This window comes from Lipotes vexillifer, unplaced genomic scaffold (genome assembly GCF_000442215.2).
Source record: "Lipotes vexillifer unplaced genomic scaffold, Lipotes_vexillifer_v1.1 scaffold993, whole genome shotgun sequence".
NCBI lineage: Eukaryota > Metazoa > Chordata > Mammalia > Artiodactyla > Lipotidae > Lipotes > Lipotes vexillifer.
In genome coordinates, this window is record NW_006792406.1 from 93,461 (window position 1) to 121,128 (window position 27,668).

Consider the following 27,668-nt stretch of genomic DNA (forward strand, 5'->3'; position numbering starts at 1 on the left):
TACTACACAAAGAAAATCCCAAAGAGCCACCAGCAAACTACTAGAGCTCATCAATGAATTTGGTAAAGTTGCAGGATACAAAATTAATACTCAGAAATCTGAATTTCTGTACACTAACAATGAACTATCAGAAAGAGAAATTAAGGAAACAATCCCACTTACCATTGCATCAAAAAGAATAAAATACCTAGGAATAAACCTACCTAAGGAGGCAAAAGACCTGAACTCCAAAAACTATAAGACACTGATAAAAGAAATTGAAGATAACACAAACAGATGGAAAGATATTCCATGTTCTTGGATTGGAAGAATCAATAGTGTTAAAATGACCATACTACCCAAGGCAATCTATAGATTCAATGCAATCCTTATAAAAATGCCAATGGCATTTTTTCACAGAACTAGAACAAAAAAAATTTTTAATTTGTATGGAAACACCAAAGACCCTGAATAGCCAAAACGATCTTGAAAAAGAAGAACAGAGCTGGAGGATCCATGCTCTTTGACTTCAGACTATACTACAAAGCTACAGTTATCCAAACAGTATGGTCCTGGCACAAAAACAGATAGATCAATGGAACAGGTTAGAAAGCCCAGAAATAAACCCATGCACTTATGCCAATCTACGACAAAGAGGGCAAGATTATGCAATGGAGAAAAGACAGTCTCTTCAATAAGTGGTTCTGGGAAAACTGGACAGCTACATGTAAAAGAATGAAATTAGAACATTCTCTAACACCATATACAAAAATAAACTCAAAATGGATTAAAGAGCTAAATGTAAGACTGGATACTATAAAACTCTTAGAAGATAACATAGGCAGAACACTCTTTGACATAAACACAGCAATATTTTTTTGGATCCATTTCCTAAAGTAAAGGAAATAAAAGCAAAAATAAACAAATGGGACCTAATTAAACTTAAAAGCTTTTGCAAGCAAAGGAAATGATCAACAAAATGAAAAGACTGCCTACTGAATGGGAGAAAATATTTGCAATGGATATGCCCAATAAGGGATTAATATCCAACATATATAAACAGCTCATAAAACTCAACATCAAAAAAACTAACAACCCGATTAAAAAACAGGCAGAAGAACTGAATCAATATTTTTCCAAAGAGGAAATCCAGATGGCCAACAGGCACATGAAAAGATGCTCAACATTGCTAATCATCAGGTAAATGTAAATCAAAACTACACTGGGGTATCACCTCACTCCTGTCAGAATGGCTAGCATCAAAAAGAGCACAAACAACAAATGTTGGCAAGGATGTAGAGAAAAGGGAACCCTGGTACACTGTTGGTAGGAATGTAAATTGGTGCAGCCACTGTGGAAAACAGTATGGAGGGTTCTCAAAAAAATAAAAATAGAACTACCATATGACCCTGCAATTCCACTCTTGGGTATATATCCGAAAAAAACAAAAACACTAATTTGAAAAGATACACGTACCCCAGTGTTCGTAGCAGCATTATTTACAATTGCCGACATATGGAAGCAACCTAAGTGTCCATCAAGAGATGAATGGATAAAGAAGATGTGGTACATGTAACCAACGGCATACTACTCAGCCATAAAAAAGAACAAAAATTTTGCCATTTGCAGCAACACAGATGGACTTGGAGGGCATTATGCTAAGTGAAATAAGTCAAACAAAAACAAATACTGTATGATATCACCTATATATGGAATCTAAAAAATACAACAAACTAGTGAATATAACAAAAAAGAGGGAGACTCACAGGTATAGATAACAAACTAATGGTTGCCAGTGCGGAGGGGGAGGAGGGGGCAATACAGGGGTGGGGAAGTGAGAGATATAAACTACTGGGTGTAAGATAGGCTCAAGGATGTATTGTACAACACAGGGAATATAGCCAATATTTTGTAATAACTGTAATGTAAAGCAACCTTTAAAGATTGTATAGAATTTTTTTCAAAAAGAAATTATACTGAAAATTGGAAACAATTTAAATGTCCATCAACAGGAAAATACACATATAAATTATTCTATTTCTCTACATGGGGATCTTACATAGCGAGGAAAGTACATGAACCAGACAGATCTTTATGTGTCAGCATGGATGAACCTAGCAAAGATAACACTAAATAAAGCAAGTAACAAGAGAAAACATAGTAGAATACTATATGCTGTTTAAGAATACCTAAAAATATAGCATAAATCTAAAGATACCCATGGCAGTGATGGAGACCAAGTTCAGAAGAGTGGTTACCCAGGATCAGCTGGGGAGTGGCTGTGTTCGGGAAAGTGGTCACACCAGACTCTTCAACAGGAATGGTAATGTTTCACTTCACACACTGGCTGGAGGACGGAGGAGTGTCTGCAATGTTATAATGTGAGCACGCTGCATGTGAAAGCCATTGCTGACCACATTTAGGGGATCTGATGCGCGGGAGCTGGTAGTGGGTGGAGGCATCCAGAAGATGGTGATAGAAGAGGAACGTTGTACACGTAATGCCTAAGGCCTGACCAGAGGACGACTGCTGTTCTAGACACTGGATACACATCCAACTTCTACGGCCAATGTTAAAAGACAAACTGAGGCATATTTAAAATTTTAAGACTTTATTTGAGCAAAAATAGATTCAATTCAGGCATCACAAAACTGAAAGTGGTGAGGAGCACTCCAGCCACAGGAGCTGCAGAGGTTTTTATTTTAAAAGGGCAGAAGCAAAGCAAGTAAATTACTGACTTGCTATGGCTTTAAAGCCTAGTTGGTGGTTTGTGACTAGTTGTCCTTAGCGGTTTTCGTAATCCTGAGGCATTTACAGGCTTAGATTTTGGTTGGTTTATGTAGACGGCCACATCACTAGTCTAACGGCCTCCTTGCAGGGTTAATTTACTAACACCAATTGTCTGAGGTCTTCCTCTTAGTTACTTCACTTCCTACGCCTCAGTTTCTCTTTTGTAAAGTGGATATTCAGTAGTAAATTCTCTGTGGAGTTGTTAGGAAAATTGAATGATTTCATACTGAAACAGTGCTTAAAATAATGCCTAGGAGACAGAAAGCACTAGTTACCAGAGTTTGCCATCATTATCAGTACAAAACAAAGTGATTATTAGTAACCACAATCATGTCCTGAATGCATGGAACACGTGACCATTTGCCAACCACCTTGTCAAGTCAGCAGAAATTACAGAAATTAAGAGCTTTCCGCAGAAATTTACACACCCGTGCACGAGGTAAGGGACCACAGGCAGACATTCACTCAGCCTTTCATGTGTCCCTCACGGAGGGCACGCTCTCTCCTGGGCGGGGCGAGCACAGACACTTATCAGGAGTTTAACTACTTTTAAAATGCATTGATACAACCATATCTCACTTTTATTTGGATCAGTCAGTAAACGCCTTCTGGAAACCCCCAATTCTCCAAACCACCTACTTTTCGCGCGGCCCTAGTCTCGAAGGTCCCTCCCCTGCTCCTCAGACCGGGTCCCCATGGGAGGCGGGGCTGCGTGCTGACGCACGGCGAGCGCGCTGACGACCTCTAGCTCCACCCCCACGGCGCCGCCAACCGGCTTGAACCGCAGCCCCGCGGCGCGGAGGGCGATGAGGCTGGCGCCAACTGCCGGCTCTGCGAAGCGGGAAGCGGCGCGGGAGCGCGGCATCGAGGGGCCGGCCTAGCTGGGGCCCGTAGCCCTCCGTCTTCTGGCTGGTACGCAGGTCCTGCGCACGCTGCGTGGCCGCAGCCGCCAGGCGGTGGGCGCCGGAGGGACCGGGAGGCGAGCCGGGGTCCCCAGGCGGGTGTGGGCATCGTGCCCGCAGCCAGCGTCCCCCGAGGCCGCGCTGGGGCCATGATCCACTCGGTGAAGCTGCGCCGCAACAGCGCGGCCGACTTCGTCTCGCACTATGAGTACCTGTGCGCGCTGCAGGACTCGGTGCCTCTACCCGCCGTGCGCGCTTCACTGCGGGAGGGCGTGCTGGACTTCAACGCCGACCGCCTCCGCGCGGTGGACTGGGCGCCGCTCCTGAGCACCCTCAAGATTAATAAAGATCTGCCCCTGATCTGTATCAAGAGCTTCTTCCAGCCATGGCTTGGCGAGACAGGTTTGTAGTTCCCGCTTCCAGGGGCTCTGGTGTCGGCGCTGCGAAGCGGGGTTTGATGGTGCAAGGTGGAGGGTGGGCACTAGAACCGGTGCCCAGTGCCCGGGTGTGCGTGCACTAGACGGGGCGTGCGGCCTAGGACTCCTGCCAGCTCGGTGACCCCGGCGGAGTGCCGTAAGGCTTCTAGGTCTCAGTGTTCTCATCTGTAGCATGGGCTTAACAGGACCCACTCTCTATGGCGGTTACAAGGAGGCACTCTGTTAATGCTTGTAGACTCTACAATGTAGAACACTTAGCACAGTTTGGAGCATCGTTAATTTTTCCACAGATGTTACTTGGTCTGTTGAATGACTTTGTCCCGTACAGACCAAAGCGATTAGGAAATTGATATATCCCAGCTTCATTTCCTTTACATTAAAACAGGGCTCAGGAAAAAAAAAATTTTTTTTTTAAATAGTCATATCATATAGTGGGAAGAGCACAGGTGTGAAGGCAGCTTAGGGTTTGAATTCTAGGGCTTATGCTCTCTGTGGCCTGGGCAGGTTACTTTTGAACTACATTCCCCACACTTGTAAAATGACATTAAAAACCACTCTTTCTGTGGGTTCTTAGAATTAATGAAGTAGGTTATGTGTGTAAAGTATTCTGGCACTTGAATGAGTTGTCAGAACCAAGGGCTGCTGGAGACGATGCTTCTGCCCTAGGTAATCTTCCCTTCTACTGGGCGGCAGGTAAACACAAGCACAGTAGTCAGTGCTCTGGAAGAAGTGAGTTCTGGTGCTAAAGAGCACAGAATCTTTTTTTTTAATCTAATTTTTATTTTATATTGGAGGACAGTTGATTTACAATATTGTGTTAGTTTCAGGTGTACAGCAAAGTGATTCAGTTATACATATATCCATTCTTTTTCAGATTCTTTTCCCATACAGGTTGTTATAGGATATGGAGTAGAGTTCCCTGTGCTATGCAGTAGGTCCTTGTTGATTACCTATTTTATATATAGTCGTGTATATATGTTAATCCCAAATTCCTAATTTATCCCTCCCCCCCACCTTTCCCCTTTGCAGAGCACAGAATCTTGGAAGGGAAAGTTCAGGGTAGGCTTCTTGGAGGAGGTGCCATCCTTTTTAAGGATATGTAGAAGCTCCTGGGGTAGCAGGAGGGAGAAGTGTGTGTCAAAGTTTAAGAAATATAAGAAAAAATGGCAAAACTAAGGTACAGAAGTGGAACTCAGGGTTTGGGAAAGAAATGAGAGTTGATACTGGAAATCTAGTGGGGCCCAACAGAAAGGGGCCTTGTTTGTCCTGTCAGAAGTTTGGATGTTTATCCTGAAGGCTGTGGGAAACCCTAAAGAACAGTGAGATGGACTTCTGGTTTAGAGGCTCACTCAGACCTCTGTGTGGAAGGCAGTTGATTGGGTGCAGGGTGAATTGTAATCTAAGGGTCCCACTTAAATTATAAAAGGTGGGACTGGATTTTGGAGATCCGAGAGAGATTGGGTGGGGCCTGGTGACCAGTTAGAAAAGGGAGGGCAGCAAGCGTGGGTGACAGTTTACAGCTACATCTTTTTGTGAGATACAGAGCACAGTAGGAAGGGATTGGGGGTGGGGAGAGGATCTTACTTCATCTTCAGTGCTTTAGAGGGGCCTGGTAGATGGGTCTGGGCCCAAGGTACAGATCTGGGCTTTTTGGGAGGACAGGTGTTTGAAGGCATGGGAGAGACTTAGGTTACCCACAAGAAGATCCAAAGAATCATAGGTCTGAGAGGTTTTTAAGTGGGTATATTTGAGGATGTTTATAAGCTGAGAAAAAGTAGCCAGCAGAGGAAGGGTGTGAAGATCTAGGAGAGGAAATGATTGTTCATTTGTTTTCAAAAACCTGAATACTTGTCGTTTGCCTGGCCCTTTTCTAGGATCTGGGGTTCACACCATCTGTTATCTCTTCTTCAAGGACAGTTCAACTCATCCCCTGGTGAAGAGAAGTCCTATTATTCTTTGCATCCCATTCAGGTCGTAGGAACTGTTCTGTACCTCTGAAGGGACTTTACTTAACCAGAGTACTGCCTTAGAAATCAAAAGAAATTATAGCTGGAAGGGACCGTAAAGGCCACTGTACTTAATTTTGCCTAATATTTTACATTGAATGTAAGAAAAATTTATTGCAGAGCCCATTCTCTTCAGAGTTCCTTCACTGAACTTTCTTTATGTCTTGCATCCAGTGGGTCTAGCTTGTAGATTTTGGCCTCCTCCTAAATTTGCTTCTTCATCCATATTCCATTTTACCAGGACTATGGCAGAAGCTTCTGGGTGGTTTTGCGGCCCCTGGGCTCAGTTCCTCTAAGTTCACCTGCCTACTTGGGTTGAGTGATCTTCTACAATAAAAAGATACGCTTAAAATAATGCTGCTAATGGCTTTGCCCACACAGAGTTAGTGCACACTAGCCGCCCAGCGTGTGCTCTTCACAGAGGCTTGTAGTCTGAACTGTGCTCTTCCAAGCCTCGTGGGGCTATTTGGCCCTGAGGAAGGGGAGCTTTCTGTGATCACTCCCTTTATCTAATCCGTCCTTCAGCAGCAGGGCGTCTTTTTCTAATTAGCGGAGGCACCCTTACTCAGCCAGTGGTAGCCCCAGGCCTCATCACCTTTGGGATGCAAGCCATGCTGTCTCCCACGCTTGCTTCGGCCAACATCTCTATTTTAATTTCTGTCTCTTCTCACACTTGGACCCCTGGCCTTTAGTCATCCCCACCTGCAGTATTTACAGTGCCCAGCAGGTGTCAGGCTTGAGTGGCTTTGCACAGGTGCTCCCTCTGCAGTTAATGCACCTCCTACTGCCAACTCTGCATAGTCTCTTCTTTCTAGATTCTACTTCAGGTTTATCATGAAGCCATCACTTAGATATAACTTTTTGCCTCCAAAGGAATCTCTGTGCATAAAGGTTATGTTTCTTTATCTCATGTGATTGAAATTTTGAGTTTACACACGTCCCTCCTTAATGAAGGCTTTAAGGGCAGGAGTCGTTTCTAATCCTTAGCACAGAGCAGATGCTTTTTTTTTTTTTTTAGATGCTTGTTAATGATGATAAAATGTATGGTTTAAGTCACTCATTTTACAATAATTTTGCTTTAGGTTCTGACAGAAATAAAGTTTACAGAAGTCGTGTTCCTGCGATAAGAAATAAAGATGTGACCTTCCAGTTGTGTAAAGCTCTTAAATGCTGTGTAAGTGCGTCGGGTGCGCTAAGGAACCTGGAGCTAAATGGCCTAGTTCTGAGAGAGAGAGACTTAACTATGTTAACAAAGGTAAGCCTTCATTGTGTCATGCCAACATTCAATAGTTGCTTTTGGGGCATACTAAACCAATAAAATTTTAAACTTTTTCTCCCCATTAAAGGGATTGAATAAATCGGCCACTTTGGTGCACCTGTGTCTTGCGAATTGTCCAATTGGAGATGGAGGTTTAGAAAGTGAGTTTCAGTCTTGTTTAAGTCTCTTCCCTTCAGACTGGTCTCATGATTTCCTACACACCGTGTTACTTCCTGTCCACCTTTTCTTGGTGTTGTTCATGCCTGGATTGTCTCCTGTACCTGCTCAAACCTTGGTCCATTCTCATTTATACCATGGAAGTTTGTCATACTGGATACTGTCAGAACTAATTTTACTTAAGTTTGTGTTAAGCCACAAACCACACATTTTGTATATTTTCTGTTTTTTGTGTTTGTTTATATTTTTATGGTTTCTCTTCAAGAAATATTATGGGAAGGGAAATAGCAAGATGTAAAGAGCAAAAAAGTCATCATTCTCTTTAAATTGTTAGAACATCTATCTGCAATCATAATTATGATGCACTGTGGTATGTGTTAAAATAGGAAATATATGTAACGTCCCATAGGAGCAGCAAACTCAGTGGTGTTGGCAGGGGTGTATCATGGAAGTAATCACAAAGCAGGTGACTGTTGGTTGGGGTCCTGAAACATTCTTGTGTGTTCCCTGTGTCCAGTAGTGGTCTGGAGGGGTCAGGAAGCCTGCCTTTCAATTTGAGGGAACAGAGGGTTTGAGGTCCTCTATCTTCTATTGCTCTAGCATATTGCATAGCACCTAATAAAATACTGGATTTATAGTTGACATTTAAATCGTTGATTGATAATCAAGATTGGGATGTATCATTGGAAATGAAAATAGGAAGAATCTTATGCTTTTTCTTTTTTTTCTTTTTTTTCCTGTATCGGAAAATGGTTGGGAATAAAGTTTGCAGTATTCAGTGTATTAAGTTTTAGTATCTAAATAGAATTAAACTGTTACTGTAAACTGGAATAACACTTCGTTACTGACAAGTTTTAGAATGTATCAGTCAATTACCTGTTTGGGAAGATTGTAGTTAATGATTTCAAGAATGTGGCTATAAACCTCTAATTGACTCAAGAAAAGCAAATAAGTCAAGATTGACAAATGTATAGGCTCTTCATCTTATTGTGTGTGTGGTTTTTTTTTTCCCTTTTAGTTATTTGTCAAGGTATAAAGAACTCTATCACTCTTAAGACAGTAAACTTCACGGGGTGTAATCTGACATGGCAGGGAGCAGATCACATGGCCAAGATCTTAAAGGTGATTTTATGTTTAAACTTTCATGAAAACATATGTGATTGAAGTACATTAATATATTGATACAGATGGCAGTTAATTTTTGTCTTTTGATACATGTGAGTGCAGCTTTAGTTTTGTTGAAAGAATATGACCAATTTTCAGTTTGGGATTCTACCATTTAGTAAAGATAGTCCACTTAATTTTAGAAATCAGACATTTAATATATAATATATAATAATACTTTCATGTATTTTTAGTTACTGAAAACATTTATTGTGATACTGGGAAGAAACTATGCCATTATAGTCTTCAAGACTTAAATGAATCCAGTGTCTATTAGCTGATGTAGTTTATAAACTAGTAAAAATCACTATGTCAGCAATTTGTAAATACAGTTTTTAAAATAATGCCTTAACAACTTTACAGTGGTTATAATTACTGTATTTAGGCTTAAAGTTATTTAATAATTTTACATGAAGCCTTTTTAATAGTTTGCTGGTGCAGATCAGGGATAGGTAAACTATGGCTGGTGGGCCAGATCCAGCCTGTCGCCTGGTTTTGTAAAGAAAGGTGTTTTGGAACATAGTCACATTGTTTACATGGTAGCTGTGGCTACTTTCACCCTACACCAGTGGGGTTGAGTAGTTGCAACAGAAACTGTATAGCCCACAAAACTGGAAATCTTTTAATTTAGATTTTAAAAATTGAAAAATTCTTTGAGCCTATACAGGGCAAGTCCATTGACCCCTGGGATAGAAAACAGTCAAGAACTTGGGTGCCAAAGCCAAATGGCCTAGGTTCAAGTTCCCTTTCTCCCATTTCATAGCTAGTGGTCATGGACAAATCACTTAACCTCTATGCCTCATTATGAGGTTTAAATGAACTAATTTGTATAAATAGTGCCTGGCACATACTAAGCACTGTGTAAGTGATTGCTGTTATTTCTGCTTGTAGCTTTTATAAGTTACTGTTAATAGAAAAATGACACTAATGATTTTCCTTTTAGAGTGTCAAAGGCACTTTGAGTCTTATTTTTTCAAGAATGTAATAAGACTTTTTTCATTTAAAGTCAGTGTTCCCTGTTACCAAAATTTATTTTATGAATATAAAGAATTGAATGTCTTTAAGACAATACTTGTGGTTAAATGTCAAACCATTATTTTCCCAAGGCACATCAAACTGGCTCTGCATAGTCCAGGCCTCTAAAGTTTGTGTGCATACCCTAGGTAGCATGTGAGATCCAGTTTGTAAATATAGCTTTAAAAATAATACCCGGGACTTCCCTGGCGGTCCAGCAGTTAAGACTCTGTGCTCCCAATGCAGGAGGCCTGGTTTCGATCCCTGCTCAACGAACTAGATCCCACATGCATGCTGTAACTAAGAGCCCACATGCCACAACTAAAAGATCTGGCATGCCGCAACTAGAGACCTGGCACAGCCAAATAAATAAATAAATAAATATTTTTAAAAAAATAAATAAAATAAAATAATGCCTTAGGAGTTAGGAAAAGAAAATATTAGAACTGTTTACCTTTGTATCATTTAAAAAATATCTGTGTAGTTTATAATGTACATAAATTATATGTATAGAACTTCGTGTATATTATTTGTTAATAAATAAGATGCATATTAAAAAGTTTTCTTATGGGGCTTCCCTGGTGGCGCAGTGCTTGAGAGTCCGCCTGCCGATGCAGGAGACGCGGGTTCGTGCCCCGTTTCGGGAAGATCCCACATGCCGCGGAGCGGCTGGGCCCGTGAGCCATGGCCGCTGAGCCTGCGCGTCCGGAGCCTGTGCTCCGCAAATGGGAGAGGCCACAACAGTGAGAGGCCCGCATAACGCAAGGAAAAAAAAAAAAAAAAAAAAAAAAAGTTTTCTTATGGGTTGCCCAGTCAGGTGTTTGGAGACTGTAGGAGGACAGAATGATGAAATTTAGAACCTCAGCAATGAGAGAATTTAGAACCAATTCCCTGACTTAGAAGATAAGGAAAATAATTCATAGACTGTAATTGAGTTGTCCAGCTTTACATAACTGTTCAGAAACAGGTCATCCAGTGGCTGGAATCTAATCACTGACCGACTAGAATCTGGGTCACTGGACTCGTAAACCAGAACTGACTGTTAAATTTCTCAGGTTGATTCTCCTGGCATATATGCTTGATGTGTGTGTGTGTAAATCTCTGACATAATAAGCCATACTCAGTAGGCACACCGTGTTTCCTTATTCAAGCATCTTAATTTCATCCCATTAAATCTTTGAAGTATCAGACTATCAGAAGGCATGAAGAAACCTGGGCTGAGAGTCTTCGTTACAGGAGACCTGACCTTGACTGTATGGCTGGTTTGAGGCGCATCACTCTGAACTGCAACACGCTTATTGGTGACCTGGGTGCAAATGCTTTTGCAGAATCTCTTAGTGAGGATTTATGGCTTAGAGGTAAATTCTGAAATTGAAAATATTGAATTTTTAATATTATATGTGCTTAGCTTTTGGCATGATACGTTGTGATAGGATTTTTTTTAAAGCCTCATTTTTCTGGTAGCTTTTATTTCGCTTTTAAATTTTCTCTGAGTTGCATATATTCTTTATAGAAAATACAGAGTAACAAGAGAACAATTACCTATAATCTGAATACCCAGACATAATCACTGTTCATTTTGATGTATATACTTTCAGTCTTTTTTTTTTCTATAAATATATTTGTACACTTAGGGATTACAAAAATAGAATTGTAGTATACTTGCTATTTCATATTCCTGCTTTTTTCACTTAATGATGTATCATGTAGTATTCCATCGTATTGATGTCCCATAGTTTAATCAATTCTTTGCAATTAGATTTAGTTTGCTTTTCCCTGTCAGAAACAATGTGAACACATTGTATGTACATCTCTGTGTCCATCGGGATTACTTCTGTAGAATAAGGTACTAGAAGTGGAATGACTAAGTGTGACATATTTTTAAGACTTTTGATACACGTTGCCAGCTTACCATCCAGAAATGCTATGCCAATTTGTAGTCCACCCGAACAGTGGATGTGAAGCCTGCCTCTCACAAACACTGGCTTGTAGCACTTTTAAAAAACTGTAAAACCACAAAAATGAGTACCTCTCCCTTTTTTATGCAAGTAAGATTACTCCAAATTTTATAACTTTTTTCAGTTAATTTAGTATGAGCATTTTATCAAGTCAGTAAATTTGCATCTACTGCATCATTTTTTGTGACTGTTCAGTGTTTCATTATATGAATATGCCACAGTACACATAGCTTATCCATTGTTGTATATAAGCTATGTCCAGTTTTTCAGTTACAAATAGTGCTCTGATATATATCCTTACCTATATCTCTGACTATTTATTTTGGTTAAATTCTTAGAAAGAGAGTTGTTGGATCAAAAGGGTATATACATTTTAAAGGCTTTTCTTACAGAATCTTGGCTTAATCTGATAGGAGAATAACCACATTTTATTTTGTATTCATTTGATTTACTTGAGAGGTTTACTGGCTGTTTGTATTAATTTGGCTACTTGGTTAATTATACCCTGTGTCCATTCTTCTGTAGTGAGAGTTTGTAAGGGTTGTATCATATCCTGTCAGATCCATGTCTGACTTGCTATTTCTGTGTGTCATGGGGTGTTGAAAGACTCCAGTTATTTTAATGCGATGGTACACACAGCACTTAAAAAAAAGACTCATGATAGTTTCCTTTCATGTAATATTTTTTAATACCTGTGCTTTTGTGATGATCCCTTTGGTTTAAATGAGTAGGTTGTTCAGCCCCAGAACTACTAGAAGTCATGATCATTTGTTCTGGTTTTTGTCTGACCTTTTACTGAGAGTTCTTGACCATGATACTTTCATGATAGGTTTTTAGTGTGTATTCTCTATTCACACATTCTTTGAATTTGTTATTATTTGTATCCTTTTAGACTTGTCTTTTTGTTCTAAAACTAACAGAACAATGGAAAAGTTGTTACATTTCTTCTATTTTGTTTTCCCCTTTTAACTAGTTTCAAGTGTGATTTGGAGCTCAAGATCATGATCAAAAGAATGCAGTGCATTTCTGAGCTCCACCAGTTTTTGCTTGAGTTTTACACTGCCACTGCTGCCCTTGCTAATTATGAACTGAGATTCATTTTGTGATTTTTGCTCATAGGTGATATACAGTTATTCTTCAGTTCTTTAATTGTAAAATATGTTGGATGATTTATTGGCACTAAAGGCAGGGTTATCATTGCACATCCAAGAAGAGGTTTTTAAATTGGATTATGCATTATGTGTGTGCGTATACGTTTCTGTTTTTTTCCATACCCCAAATTACAAACCTGCCATGACTGGTCTTGTGCAGGACTCTTCCACACATGAGAAAATGAGAGTTGTCTATATGTCAAATCTGTATAGAGTTAGCAGGTGACCTTTTGTCTTTCATTCAAAGCACTTGACCTGCAGCAGTGTGGCCTCACCAGTGAAGGAGCAAAGGCTTTACTAAAGGCCCTTGAAACCAACAGAACTCTGGTCGTTTTGGATATAAGAAAAAATCCACTTGTTGGTATGTGGTCACTTTTTTTTTTAATTGATTAACACATAGCAAAACAAAAAGAATTTGTTCACGTATTGACAGTTTTTAAAACTTCACGTGCTTAACTTTCCTGATCATATACAGTTGGCCCTTGAACAACGTGGGTGTCAGGGGTGCCGCCCCCCCCCCATGCAGTTGAAAATCTGGGTATAAGTTTATAGTCAGTGATTCCACTTCTGTGGATTCAACCAGCCTTGGATCGTGTAGGACGATAGTACATATTTATTGAAAAATATCCGTGTGTCAGTGGACCTGTGAGGTTCAAACCCATGTTGTTCAAGCGTCAACTGTACTTTTCTAATGTTGCACTTCCCATATGTTTTTAGCAGATAATTTACTAATTAAAGTGAGTTATACTTGTAAATTTTTCTTATCTGTACTCTGAATAGAGGTGAACCTAGATACTAAGCCTGTTTCCACCGAGAGCATTATTTCCTTCTTGTGCAACCTCTGAATTCTTGCAAGGAGTACTTTATTCATTTGTCAGTTTAACAATATTTTTAATACCTTCTGTGTGCCAGGTACGGGTTTAGGCACTAGGGAAAAAGCAGTGAACCAGACAGACAAAAGCCTTGCCCTCATGGCACTTACATTCTAGTGAAGGAGTTCAGATAGAAATGAGTAAACAGATAAGTAATATAATTTTAGATAGAAGGAAGTGCAGAAATATCTTAATGTAAGGAGAGTGGGGCAGGGCAGGTAGGACTCCATTGGATAGGTTTGTTAGGGGACAGCTTCACTGGAGAAGTGGCATTTGAACGGAGACCTGAATGAAGAGAGGAGTAAGCCATGGAAGATCTGGGGTCAGCACATTCCAGGACAAGGAGGCAATGAGTATGCAGGCAGGTAGGTGGGTGGAGTATTTAAGGAAAAGCAAGGAGGCCAACACGGCCAGAGGACTGAGTGAAGAAGATGTGGTATGACATGAGGTCAAGGAGCTGGCCAGGGGTCTGCTCTTGTAAAGTCTTGGAGGCCAGAGTAAAGTTGTGGATTCTTCTAAATGAGTAGAGGGTTTTGAACTGGAAAAAGGCATGATCCAAATAGTATCTCAATAAGATGACCTGGTATAGAGAATAGACTTGGGGGGATAAAGAAGAGAAACAGGGAGACCAGTTAGGAGACCATCACAGTGGTCCAAATAAGAGATGTTTATGGCTTAGCTTAGGCTGGAAGTTTGGAGCAAGTGAAAAGTGGTTGAATTCAGGTTGTGTTTTGAGGGTGTAGCTAACAAGACTTGCAGATAGATTAGACGTGGGGTATGAAGGAAATAGTAACAAGTTGACAAGTCATTGATGATTATGTGTGCAACTGGGTGGTATCACTTAGAAGAAGGGGGCTGATGGGAGGAGCGGCTTTTGAGGGAATATCAGGACTTTGGTTTGTTATCTTAGATGCCCTTTAGGTATCTAAGTGTCTGGACAGTGCTCAGACTGTACTTTCTATCCAGAGGTATCCAAAGCCACTTTAGTTGCAAAATGTTTAAAGTTGACCTTTGCTGCTGCCAAAATAGTAGCCATTGGGGGCAGTCTGCAAGATGGCATCTTAGGTTTTTGAGGAAGAAATTAGAATACACAAAGGGGGAAATAAGTGTATAATTACATAATGTAGATTTCATATTTAATTTTATGGGAAAAGCAATAATTAGTTGGCTTTTGGTTTTAAATGGAAATAGCTACTCATTGGGAGATAATTATTCTAATTTAAATTTCTTTTACTTTAGATCATTCTGTGATGAAATCAGTTATCAAAAAAGTTCTCCAGAATGGAAGGAGTGCCAAGTCAGAGGTATATAATGTGTTTTAGTTCTCTCGGAATAATTTCTCTTTAATGGTTTGTTTCTCTTTCTTCCTTAAAAGAAAATTATCAAGGTACTTTCTGCCATCTTAAAACTAAGTTTTTAGTCAAATCGAATGGCTTTTCTGTCTTTGAAAATGTTGTGTGATTCTTTAATTTAGGTTCTGAGAAATGCAGATTGAAAACCTTTTATTAACTTAAAATATCTTAATTTCCAGTTAAGATCAAACCCTCATAAATTACCTGGAACTTAAATGGCATATTTATTATTTCTTTCTCAGTACCAGTGGATAACTTCTCCATCTGTGAAGGAACCATCCAAAGCTGCCAGACAGAAAAAGAGAACTATAATTTTGGGAAGTGGTCGAAAAGGAAAAGCTACTATTAGAATTGGTAACTTTTTCTTGTTTTTAATGCTACTAGAATTTATACCCCTTATGTTTTCCAGTGTGCTAAAATTAAAACAGCCAATATTAATCACATGCATATTAGGAGGACTATAATTATTTTGATACTTATGAGAATTTATAGAATGTAGATATAATAAATGAATTTAAAGAGATATTAATATTAACCAACATCATTGTTTGGATTTCATAAAAAGTTCATTATTTTGAAAATGTTTCCTGGTTGATGATTACTTCTAATACTTTGCAATTGAAATTTGGGGTGCACTTTGATGATAATTTTAGTAGTGGTGCTCTTGAGGGATGATTTTTTTTTTTAATGAAGAATTACCCTTTGTGCTATAAGAAACAAAATTTCTTCCCAGTTCCAACCTTCCCATTGTTCCCTTCTTCTTTCTTAGAAATTCTTACCTAAATTTTTGATTCAGGTAATATCTTGTTTCTCTCAATAATAACAAAAACTTGAAATATGTATTATCCTTATAAAAGACTTATACAGACAAGTTTATTGACCTAGATGGAACATTTTAGAAAAACATTTTCTAAATGTTTACTGTAATGTGTATTTAATTTTCCAAATTATAGTTAACCCATAGAAAGTTAATCCATAAAATCTAAAATGATAGATTTCACAACTAAGCCTATAATTTTGTTACCAAATGTAATAAAAAGCTTTTAAAACCCTTTAATAATCAATGGTATAAGTTTCACATTCTCCTGAATATATAAATTTCCTATAACTTACTTCTACTGATAACGTTTGTATTGTTTCTAAGAGACCTTAACTTTTTATTTTCTGGAACATATTATCTTTAGTCACAAATAGTCTTTTTTTGTTGTTGATAAGAATGAATAGCAGGAGCAGCATTTGTGAAACCAAATCTAATATGAAACTGACTCTTTTTTGTGAGTAAATTTGAATTTTGAAACAGTAAAACAATAAAGTTTAATATAAAGCAAAATAAATTTTTTATGTTTATGATCTGACAATTTCCCAGAAAAAGTTTTATGGTAACTTTAGTTATATACCAGAGACATTAAAATCACCAATGGACAACACATCTTTTATTCAGGTGCCCTCTGAAAGTTTTAAAAATTTGTTGACTTAGTATCACTGAACTGTCCACTTTAAAATGGTTAAAATCATAAATTTTCTGTTTTGTGTATTTTACCACACTTAAAAAAAAATGTGTTGTTTGAAGATTTTTAGGTTTTATAAAGGTATTGTATTAGCATAAGAATGAAAAATTTAAAAGACCACCTCTAATCTCATTATTCTATCAAGCAATATTTACATTTTTATTTTCTGTTCCTGTTGTCTATAAACATAATTCCACATAGTTTAAATATAATTTTCCATTCTTATCTTTTCATATTAAATTTAAATTTTATGATTCATAGTTATACTTTTTAACATTGTATTCACAAGTTTTCATTGAGTTGGTCAATTTTTTAAATTGGTGAAAAATTGGAAATAACCTAAAATAAACTATTGTAAACATCTTCATAAATACAGCTTTTTTTTTTCTACTTAAAGATGTATGTTTTTGATTCTCCATTAATCAACTTGCTTGGACAATAGTGTATTAAATAGAAGTTGTTAAGAGTGTTTATTAAATCAAAAAGAAAGCCTATGATTTGTCTGCCAGTTATTTCAAGACAGTGATATTTTAATAATCAAATAGTACATACAAAGATTTGTGATATCACACTAATTACATATTATTATTAAAAATTTATATCATATGTAAAGCATTCTTAAAACAGCTAAGTTGACTTTTGCTATAATATTAGAAATAGAAATATATATAAATAAAACATGTATATGTAAAACATACTAGGAATTCTATAATATTAGTACATGGTGGTATATAATAGGGCACCATGGAATGAGAATAAAACAATTAAAAAATTTTTTTTATTTAGCATGATTAAGCAAAGTGGAAATGTAACTGAAGTATACAAGCTCATTGAGCTATTTTAAGAGTAATTTTATTTCTTGGGCTTTTTTTTTGTATTTGCCTCAGTTATTTGGAGACATAGAGGTAAGCCAAATCCATGACTGGGTATATAGTTATATCCAGGTGAGTATAGGGGTGAAATAATGGTGTGAATTATGTCACATTTATATTGCAATTATGTATGCCTAAAAAAAGATGGGAACTTTTGTTAGAAACTTTTTTTAGCTCCTAACAAGAAAAGTGTAATTTTTAAAAATTTTATTACAAATATATTTTCATTAGTTTCTGAAAGTAAAGGAAGGGTATACACATATAAACCACATGCATATAAACATTTTTTTTGAGGGTAATTAAGTTAAACAGAATAGTACAAAATGAACTGAGCTCCTATATATTTTTAAGAGGCATATAAGTCACACGGGATCATGTGGTGATTATCAATAAGCTACACTCTATGAAATATTTGTCCTGTATTACCACATGCAGTCTATTTTACACTCCATCCTAATGCTGCTAAAATATAGTAGAAAGCAGCAGCATAGCACAGGGAGATCAGCTCGATGCTTTGTGATGATCTAGAGGGGTGGGATAGGGAGGGTGGGAGGGCGGCTCAAGAGGGAGGGGATATGGGGACATGTGTATGCATATGGTTGATTTGCTTGGTTGTGCAACAGAAACTAACACAGAATTGTGAAGCAATTATACTCCAATAAAGATCTATTAAAATAAATAAATAAAATAACATAAAATATAGTAGATTTGAAGGATAAATATAACCATTTTAACCTATGATGTTGGTTTTCAGTAAATTCAAATTAAGTTTTTAAATGTGAATTTTAATATATGGCTTGTTCTAAATAAAATATTAGCACGTAGGTCTAGTTTCTGCTACCAAATATTTCGTATAAAGGTACTTGACTCTCTACTACTGAAATATAGGATGTCTCCACATTTCACTCTTTTTTAATTTTTATTTTTTAACATCTTTATTGGGGTATAATTGCTTTACAATGGTGTGTTAGTTTCTGCTTTATAACAGAGTGAATCAGTTATACATATACATATGTTCCCATATCTCTTCCCTCTTTGTCTCCCTCCCTCCCACCTTCCCTATCCCACCCCTCCAGACAGCCACAAAGAACCGAGCCGGTTTCCCTGTGCCTTGCGGCTGCTTCCCACTGGCTATCTACCTTACGTTTGTTAGTATATATATGTCCATGTCTCTCTCTCGCCCTATCACCCCCCACCCTTCCCCCTCCCCATATCCTCAAGTCTGTTCTCCAGTAGGTCTGTGTCTTTATTCCTGTTTTACCCCTAGGTTCTTCATAACATTTTTTTTTTCTTAAATTCCATATATATGTGTTAGCATACAGTATTTGTCCTTCTCTTTCTGACTTACTTCACTGTGTATGACAGACTCTAGATCTATCCACCTCATTACAAATAGCTCAATTTCATTTCTTTTTATGGCTGAGTAATATTCCATTGTATATATGTGCCACATCTTCTTTATCCATTCATCCGACGATGGGCACTTAGGTTGTTTCCATCTCCGGGCTATTGTAAATAGAGCTGCAATGAACATTTTGGTGCATGACTCTTTTTGAATTCTGGTTTCCTCAGGGTATATACCTAGTAGTGGGATTGCTGGGTCATATGGTAGTTCTATTTGTAGTTTTTTAAGGAACCTCCATACTGTTCTCCATAGTGGCTGAACCAATTCACATTCCCACCAGCAGTCCCTTTTCTCCACACCCTCTCCAGCATTTATTGTTTCTAGTTTTTTTGATGATGGCCACTTGGACTGGTGTGAGATGATATCTCATTGTAGTTTTGATTTGCATTTCTCTAATGATTAATGATGTTGAGCATTCTTTCATGTGTTTGTTGGCAGTCTGTATATCTTCTTTGGAGAAATGTCTATTTAGCTCTTCTGCCCATTTTGGGATTGGGTTGTTTATTTTTTTGTTATTGAGCTGCATGAGCTGCCTGTAAATTTTAGAGATTAATCCTTTGTCAGTTGATTCATTTGCAAATATTTTCTCCCGTTCTGAGGCTTGTCTTTTGGTCTTGTTCATGGTTTCCTTTGCTGTGCAAAAGCTTTGCAGTTTCATTAGGTCCCATTTGTTTATTTTTGTTTTTATCTCCATTACTCTAGGAGATGGGTCAAGAAGGATCTTGCTGTGATTTATGTCATAGAGTGTTCTGCCTATGTCTTCCTCTAAGAGTTTGATAGTTTCTGGCCTTACATTTAGGTCTTTAATCCATTTTGAGCTTATTTTTGTGTATGGTGTTAGGGAGTGATCTAATCTCATACTTTTACATGTACCTGTCCAGTTTTCCCAGCACCACTTATTGAAGAGGCTGGCCTTTCTTCACTGTACGTTCCTGCCACCTTTATCAAAGATAAGGTGTCCATATGTGCGTGGGTTTATCTCTGGGCTTTCTATCCTATTCCATTGATCTTTCTGTTTTTGTGCCAGTACCATACTGTCTTGATTACTGTAGCTTTGTAGTATAGTCTGAAGTCAGGCAGCCTGATTCCTCCAGCTCCATTTTTTGTTCTCAAGATTGCTTTGGCTATTCGGGGTCTTTTGTGTTTCCATACAAATTGTGAAATTTTTTGTTCTAGTTCTGTGAAAAATGCCAGTGGTAGTTTGATAGGGATTGCATTGAATCTGTAGATTGCTTTGGGAAGTAGAGTCATTTTCACAATGTTGATTCTTCCAATCCAAGAACATGGTATATCTCTCCATCTGTTTGTATCATCTTTAATTTCTTTCATCAGTGTCTTATAATTTTCTGCATACAGGTCTTTTGTCTCCTTAGGTAGGTTTATTCCTAGATACTTTATTCTTTTTGTTGCAATGGTAAATGGGAGTGTTTTCTTGATTTCACTTTCAGATTTTTCATCATTAGTATATAGGAATGCCAGAGATTTCTGTGCATTAATTTTGTATCCTGCTACTTTACCAAATTCATTGATTAGCTCTAGTAGTTTTCTGGTAGCATCTTTAGGATTCTCTATGTATAGTATCATGTCATCTGCAAATGCCAGAGCCGCCGAGTCCACATTTCACTCTTTTATCCAGTGGGTTTCATTTGTTTTTGTGTGTGTTTTCTATATGAAATCAAATGAGCAGTGAATGTTGACATGCTTATAGGAGGGTAACATTGACTCACCTACCACCCAGCAACTTGTAGTCTTATAACTTTTATTGTTTTTACATAGAAAAATTCATCTTAAATTGAAATTTTGGTCTAATTCTAAAGATTCTGTTTGGCAGAAGTCATGGGTGTGTATCTGTGTTTCTCTATCCTGGAGATTCAGAAATGCCAAAGGTGTTCTAAGAGTCAATAAACTTGAGTGTTTCTGCATGATACATAAACTGTATCATTCTTTGGGATTTTTAAAAAATTTATTTTTGCATTTCTGCACATCTCAGTACTTTTGTTTTAGTTAAAATAACTTGTTACTGTAGAGAACTTATATTTTTAAACAATGCTGGCTTATGTAAAACCTTTTTTACAGAACGATCCTATTTTTATTAATGGCCTTGGCATCATTGTCAAGTGCCTGTTTGATTCCTTTCAAAGTGTACACGTGTGACACTTGCTCTGTAGACCTTTGGTGCATCTTGATTCCTTCTTATCATGCTCTGTCAAACATAGGCTTGGCTGCAAAGAAACCTGTTAGTAGTGGAAGGAAACACTCTGCTGGTAAAGAATGTTATGCTCCTGAACCTCTACCACCTGGTGTGTCTGGTTTCCTGCCGTGGCGTACTGCAGAACGTGCAAAAAGGAACAGGTAACGTGCTTGCATTCCCTGTCTTTTTCAGTCATTCAGAATTCTTTATTTTGGAACTTCTATTATGTGGGCGGTCTCTGGTGCTTTCTATAGAGCAAAAAAGATAACTGACATATGGCTTTGGCCTAATGAGCCCTCTAAGGAAGAAAAACAAAAAATAATTGGGAGTTTCAACTTGTTTCTCAAGTGTCACAACAGAGGTAACCCGTGGGAGTCATGAGGAGACTAAAATTATCTCCAATTGTGCAGGTGAGAAAAGTTTCACTAAAGGCAGGTGTAGTTGAGCCCAAGCCCTATAGCACAGAAGTAGGAATTTGGATATGTACGAATGGGAAAAAAGACATTTTAGGCATGGGAAATAGTTTAATGCAGAATGGATGAGAAATATGGAGTAGATCTATTCTAAACCAACTGGCTTAACTCAGTAAATCAGCTTTAGTGAGTCAAACTAGCTTTAGCTGATTACTTATCCAGGGGATAGCTGTTCATAGTAATTTTTGTCATAGAACTGTAAATAAAATTGTTGAACTATAGCTTTAGGCTTGCTAAGTGAAATAGATGGCTCTAGATTATTTTCAAGTGACTTACCTGGTAGTATTCACGAAATTGGAGGTTAACAATTGCTTAAGAAAACAAAGAGAATTGATTTTAAATAGTACTTGAAGTAGTTACTGTGTAAAATATATCTGTTCAGTTGCTCACGTTAAATGGATGTTTATAATCCCCATTGGACAACCGACTACCTTTTGCAAATGGTAATGTGAATTGCTGTTGCATAAACTGTATCCCCAGTTTTTGCACTTGAGTTTAACAACCCTGTGGTTTCCTATCTTCTTTCTGAGACACTTCATCTCAGGTACATCCTTGTCACATGGAGTGGTAAATTAGAGAATGATTAATATCACCAGTTAAAGAAGTGAGACTGAAATCTCAACCATCCTGAACATAGGAACTGAAGGGGCCTCTCAGCAGTTCAGAGAGTTATCACCAAGCCAGTCGGCTAAATTCTGTTCAGTTTTCTCCGTAGCAGAGCCCTCCAGGACCTTCTTTTGAGCTTATTTTCATACACAATTCTGTATGGATACTGTACATAATACTAAATAGTTGTATTAACTGGGTTTAACTGGTGATGTATTTACATCAAGATATAACTTCATTTTGTTGATATCTTTTTAGGGGTTTTCCATTCATCAAAGCTCGTGATGTATGTAATCAGTTGCAGGTACGTAGCTATCATTTATAATATATAGGGGGTTGAATTGGGAAAGGGGGATAGTCATTCTTTTTGCTTTTTAAACTGGCAGAGTCTTACAAGAAGCATTTCCCTCTCTGAAATAAATCTATTTAAAACTTGTCTGGTCGCTCTCCCAATGCAACTGTGTAGTTGTGTGGATTTGGCACGCAACTGGCAGCCTTGTGGTTATGTTTGTAAACAAGGAAGCCTGTTCTCCAGTCTGCAAATCAGCTGTTACCCAGTGAAACGAACTTGACTCCCATTTCTGACCCCTCACATGGAGCTGTCATACTCAAGAATGTTCATATGTTTTCAAGAAATGTTGTTTGCTATATGTACAAATTCCTGATCTTAAAGCCAATATAAAGCAACATATACCAAACCTCTGCTCTCTCATCAAGGCCACACACATTCCCTCTCTTCTGGCCTCATGGCAAGCTAATACTGTCAGTATCAGATTCTCCTTCCCAGTGGTCTTGGAAGACTGCATAGTTCCTCTGTGAAAGGCAACACTGCTGAGACTGAGAGAAGAGCACCTTGGGTGTCAGTCCTGCCCTTGCATGCCCAGAGGGAGGGGTGTGTGCCTCGTTCTACTGTTGGGATTTTCCTATGCTGCATGTTTGCTGCTTGTTGTCAAAATGATGTCCTAGTGACTTGTCTTCTGCGTAGTTATATAATCCCAGCACACTTCTTTATGATCTGTAGACTTTTATGGGGTTGTGACCAGGTCAGTTTTTAAATGTTTGGAAATATCATATTGAAGAACATTGCAGTGGCGGTGAAGCTTGACAGGAGAATTGTATTACTATTACACTATTACACTATTACACCCTTTGGCTTAAGGGTGGTGAGAAGATGAAATTTTTGATGGGTCACTTTTAGTTGTGTATGTGTATGTGATTTAGTTTTTAAAATTCTAATGTTTATTATTCACAGCTTAGATATATTGACTTTCTGATTATTCTTCTGATTCTTTATCAGTCCCCTTACTGATGAATTCTCCTCCGAAAAACTACATTTTCTTCCAGACTGTTTTTGTCTGATGGTGAAGAATAAGTTTTTCATTTGCAGTATAAAGTTGATCTGAGAAAAGATGTTTACGTTGGCTCTTCACTTGGCTTCTGCGAAAGAAACTTAATAAAATAATATGGGCAATTCCCATTACTAATCCTAACCATGTACAACAGAGGTCTGTACAGTAACATAACAAAAATAAGTTACTGTAATTTTACTTAGTCATTGCCTGTTTTGGACTAAGGAGCAGTGAGAGACATTTATAAATAATGACACCTCAGATCACTTTTGTTAAATGTCCTCTAATATTTGGATATTTGGTATCTGCTTGTGTTATCTTTTATACAATCTTGTCTTCTTTCTTCAAGCAGTCAGAATTTCCTGTGACTGTGACAGTAGAGAGTCCTTCCTCCTCAGAAATCGAAGAGGTCGATGATTCCTCAGAAAGTGTTCAGGAAGAGCCAGAGAAAATCAGTTTGAAACAAGAAGCATTGCAGGTACAAAGTTATCGTTTTAAAGCTATAGAGAAGATTATTTTTCAAACGGAAGCCTGACTGCAACACTGCATACCTTGTGTGAGGGTTCTGTTTTCCCCTCCCATCTGCATTGTATCCTCTTGAATGGTTCCTTAAGCTTAGACCAAGGTGAATGGTGGACATTTGAACTCTAAGAAATAAAAATCAAAACATGTCATTAGTAATATATTTTTCTTTCCTTAGAACCTTAGGGTATTAGATTAAGGGAGAACCTTAGTGATCATAAGATAAAGAAATTGAGTTCTGAATGAATGTAGTCAGCTGATTCAGTGCTCTTGTTTTGCAGATGAGAAAATTGGCAGTTCTAGTTGGACTCTCTTTTTATAAGAGGAAAATCTGACCTCATTTTAAATAAAAGTAAAGTTGAAAAAAGCTTTAATGTTGATATTCTCCTTTCCTAAAATAAAAAATATCAAGAAGCTCCATTATATTACCTAATAAACCTATATCTAATGTCATTCCATACTTTTGTTTGTATGGACAGAAAAGAAAAAGTGATTTTCATAACAAATTTTTGAACCTCAAAAATAATACATTTATTTTATTTCAACTTTAATGCAGAGCTGAAAAATTCTAGTAAATAAGGGAACACCATTTGGGGGGACCTTGTCTTTGTGCTACAAAGTCCATGTTTAATTTTTAAAAATTCTTTAATATGATTTTCTTTTCATATGAAACATGAAACTTGACAGGTTTCAGAACTAATTATCCCATTATTGTAGGACTATGGAAATTACTATTTGATTTTCAAAAGAGAAAGTTAGATTTTTATTTTTTTAATTAAAATTAATGATAATATAGAGACATTTTAAGAAAAGAACTTAGAAAATTGTGAAATGTTAGAGTAGGAGTAATCTATAGTTCATTTAGAGTTACCCCCTTTCGTTTTATAAATGAGCACCTAAAATTTGTAGCACACGTAAGCGGTTTATTAGTAAATGGCAGAGTACGACAAGACCCTAGAGCATCTATCCCGCGTTCCTTGTCATTTTAGATGTGTTGTGTTCATTTCCTTCACGAGTAGACCAGGAGATTGTATTTCTAAAAGCAATTATAGACACTGGGGAAGACCAAGAAGTTTAAACACTGGGACCACAGAATAGCAGATTCAGAATGCACTGAGAACCCTTTCAGCTCTTGTCTGTTTTGACAATACACTAAAATGATGGTATCAAAGTGTTTAAGTATATAAGCCCACAACAATCAAGAGATTTCAACATAGATTTGAAAGACGGAAGACAAGTGGAAGAGTGTGAAACTGAAGCAGTAGAACAGAGGAAAACCATCACCTAGAATATGCACAGCGACCACCTGCAACTGAGGAGGATTCTGACCCCACCTGCAGAAGTAGGCCCATGCTCAGATGCGCATGTAGGAGAGAGGGTGGAGTTAGTTAAAAGTGTGACTGAAATAGGGGAGCTCATTGAAGGGTTGTGTTTGGAGGAGTGGACTCCCAGCCCCGCCCTCACGCTCCTGAAATGAGATGCTTTCATTTTGAAAACAGTGAAACTGGCGAGAACTAGGGCAGCTAGTGTGAGTTTTTACACCCTAGAAAAGAGTGTTTGGGGAGGATGCTATTACAGTTACTCCCCGCTTCTTCCTGCATAAGAAGCCAGTCAGTCGTTGACTTCAGGGAGCTTTCTGCGCTCATTCTTAAATAGAAAATAACTGTCATTTGCCTGATAGTTGAGTAAAGCTTACAGCATGAGAGAGGGGGAAAAAGAGTGAAAACATATCCTAGTAGGATCAGGGACAATTTAGGGAACAAAATAATTTAATAAAAACCCCTAATTAGTATCCTGAGAGAGGTTTAAAGAGAGCTAGCAACTATAAAATAAGACTAGGGGGTTAATTAAAAAGAGAATGAATGGTCAGAAAGCAAGAGAGGTCTCTTGGAAATGAAAATATGGTTGATGAAATAAATTCAGTAGGAATTAAAAAGATTTCTCAGTATATTAAAAAGAAAGACATAATGGAAAATGTGATAGAAATATGTTAGAGAGGCTGCATCTAGGAGATCCAACATGTTACTATTAGAAACTTTAGACCCAGAAAAAAAATGGAGGGAAGCTGTCAAAGGGCAACAAAATTCCCCACAGCTGAAAGTAGACGTCAGGCCTCTGATTGAAAATAGCTGCAAGATGAACAAAAATAGACTTATACCTAGACACCCTTCATTGTGAAATTTTAAAATAATGAAAAAATAAAATAGAATAAACTACTGAGAGGATACATCCATTCCAGAGAGAAAAATACTGGTCACCTAAAAAAAAAGTTAAAATCTGACTTTATCATAGTTGTCATCAGCACCATGGATCCTGGAAGGCATTAGAAAGATACCTCCAAAGTTTTTCAGGCACATAATTTTCACCCTAAGGTTTTGTATCTAGCCAAACTATCAGTCATAAGTGGAGGCTGAATAAGATGTTTTGTACGTAATTTGAAAATTTTACCTCCTGTGCTACACCTTAAGCTATTTATAGAAATTATCCGGCAAAATGAGGGAATAAACCAAAAAGGAAGGTAATAGGGGATTCAGTGCAGAGAGCAGCTAGTTTAGATTTGAGAGACTTCTATTGAGATTGTGTGATTGAGAGCTTAGAAACACCTTGAGACATACCGTACTTACTAGGTATTAGGCACTGTTGGAAGGAAGGAGGGAGAGGAAGAGGAGAAGGAACTTGAACTCCAGAGGAGGGAAGGCTATACTGACATACACATGAAGCAAACTAAACTATGGTTGATTTTTAACCTACCATTGGTGAGCAAGAGAAGAATCCACTTAGACTTGACCCTATAGATGTCCCCCTTTTCAGTGACACACAGGGGTAATGACCACCTATCTAATTTGTGTTCCACACCAGAACACTTCAATAGTGTAAGGAGGCACTCTAATGCTGTAACATCAGGACAACAGGTATAAACTGGAACAGCCCAAGGCAGCTTGGGGTATGTGGTCACCCTACACAAGGGCAGTGACACTGAAACAGTATAGAAGGAGGTATAGTCTATACACAGAGACACAGTACATCTGCAGTGGGCAATATTAATTTAATTGTAATAATGGAAATACTATCTTGGTTTGCAGCTTTTATTGTCAACTTGCATGTAGTAACAAATAACTAACCTAAACTATACTTAGTATGTATTAGTATTAACTTGGTATGTACTGAAATATATTGTGTACTAGTAGTATGTACTTAGTATATATTATGCTCTAAGTGTTTTTGCATATATTAACTCATTTAACCCTCTGAATAGCCTTATGAGGTTGGTGCTAATATCATTCCCACTTTTCAGAAAAGGAAGCTAAGACAGGGAAGGAACTTGCCCAGAGTGTACCTAATTTAGGGCTGGATTGAGGCTTTGAGTTTAGGCGCTCTGCCTGTTCTCTTAAACATTACTCCGTACTGACTCTCAAATAATGGAAGACTTAACTGCACATAGAACAGAATATAAATTTCAACTTTGAGAACGTAAAAGCTAGGTTTGGAAGGTAGACAGGAGGTAGAAAAAAGGGAAGATGGTATGAATGTCCTCATTTTACAAAGCATGACGTTGAGAGAGTTTACAGTTGATCAACAATGTAGGTTTTTAAGTATATCATTACAAGTCAAAGAGATAATGAACAGTGGAATAACTAATGATGACATAACTTTACTGAGCAGTGTGGACATAGGAAAGAGT

At 37.8% G+C, this 27,668-nt stretch overlaps 1 protein-coding gene across 1 annotated transcript in view; it reads left to right on the forward strand.

Moving 5' to 3' along the window:
- Positions 1-3,820: 3,820 nt before the first annotated feature.
- The window catches only part of CEP78 (centrosomal protein 78), a 70,629-nt gene continuing 46,781 nt past the window's right edge, over positions 3,821-27,668 (forward strand). The window contains 12 exon segments of the mRNA XM_007472123.1: positions 3,821-4,073; positions 7,197-7,369; positions 7,461-7,533; positions 8,568-8,671; positions 10,911-11,085; positions 13,084-13,197; positions 14,948-15,012; positions 15,303-15,414; positions 16,869-16,871; positions 21,062-21,197; positions 22,374-22,419; positions 23,814-23,942. Of these exon segments, the coding sequence (XP_007472185.1) occupies positions 3,821-4,073; positions 7,197-7,369; positions 7,461-7,533; positions 8,568-8,671; positions 10,911-11,085; positions 13,084-13,197; positions 14,948-15,012; positions 15,303-15,414; positions 16,869-16,871; positions 21,062-21,197; positions 22,374-22,419; positions 23,814-23,942 (1,383 nt within the window).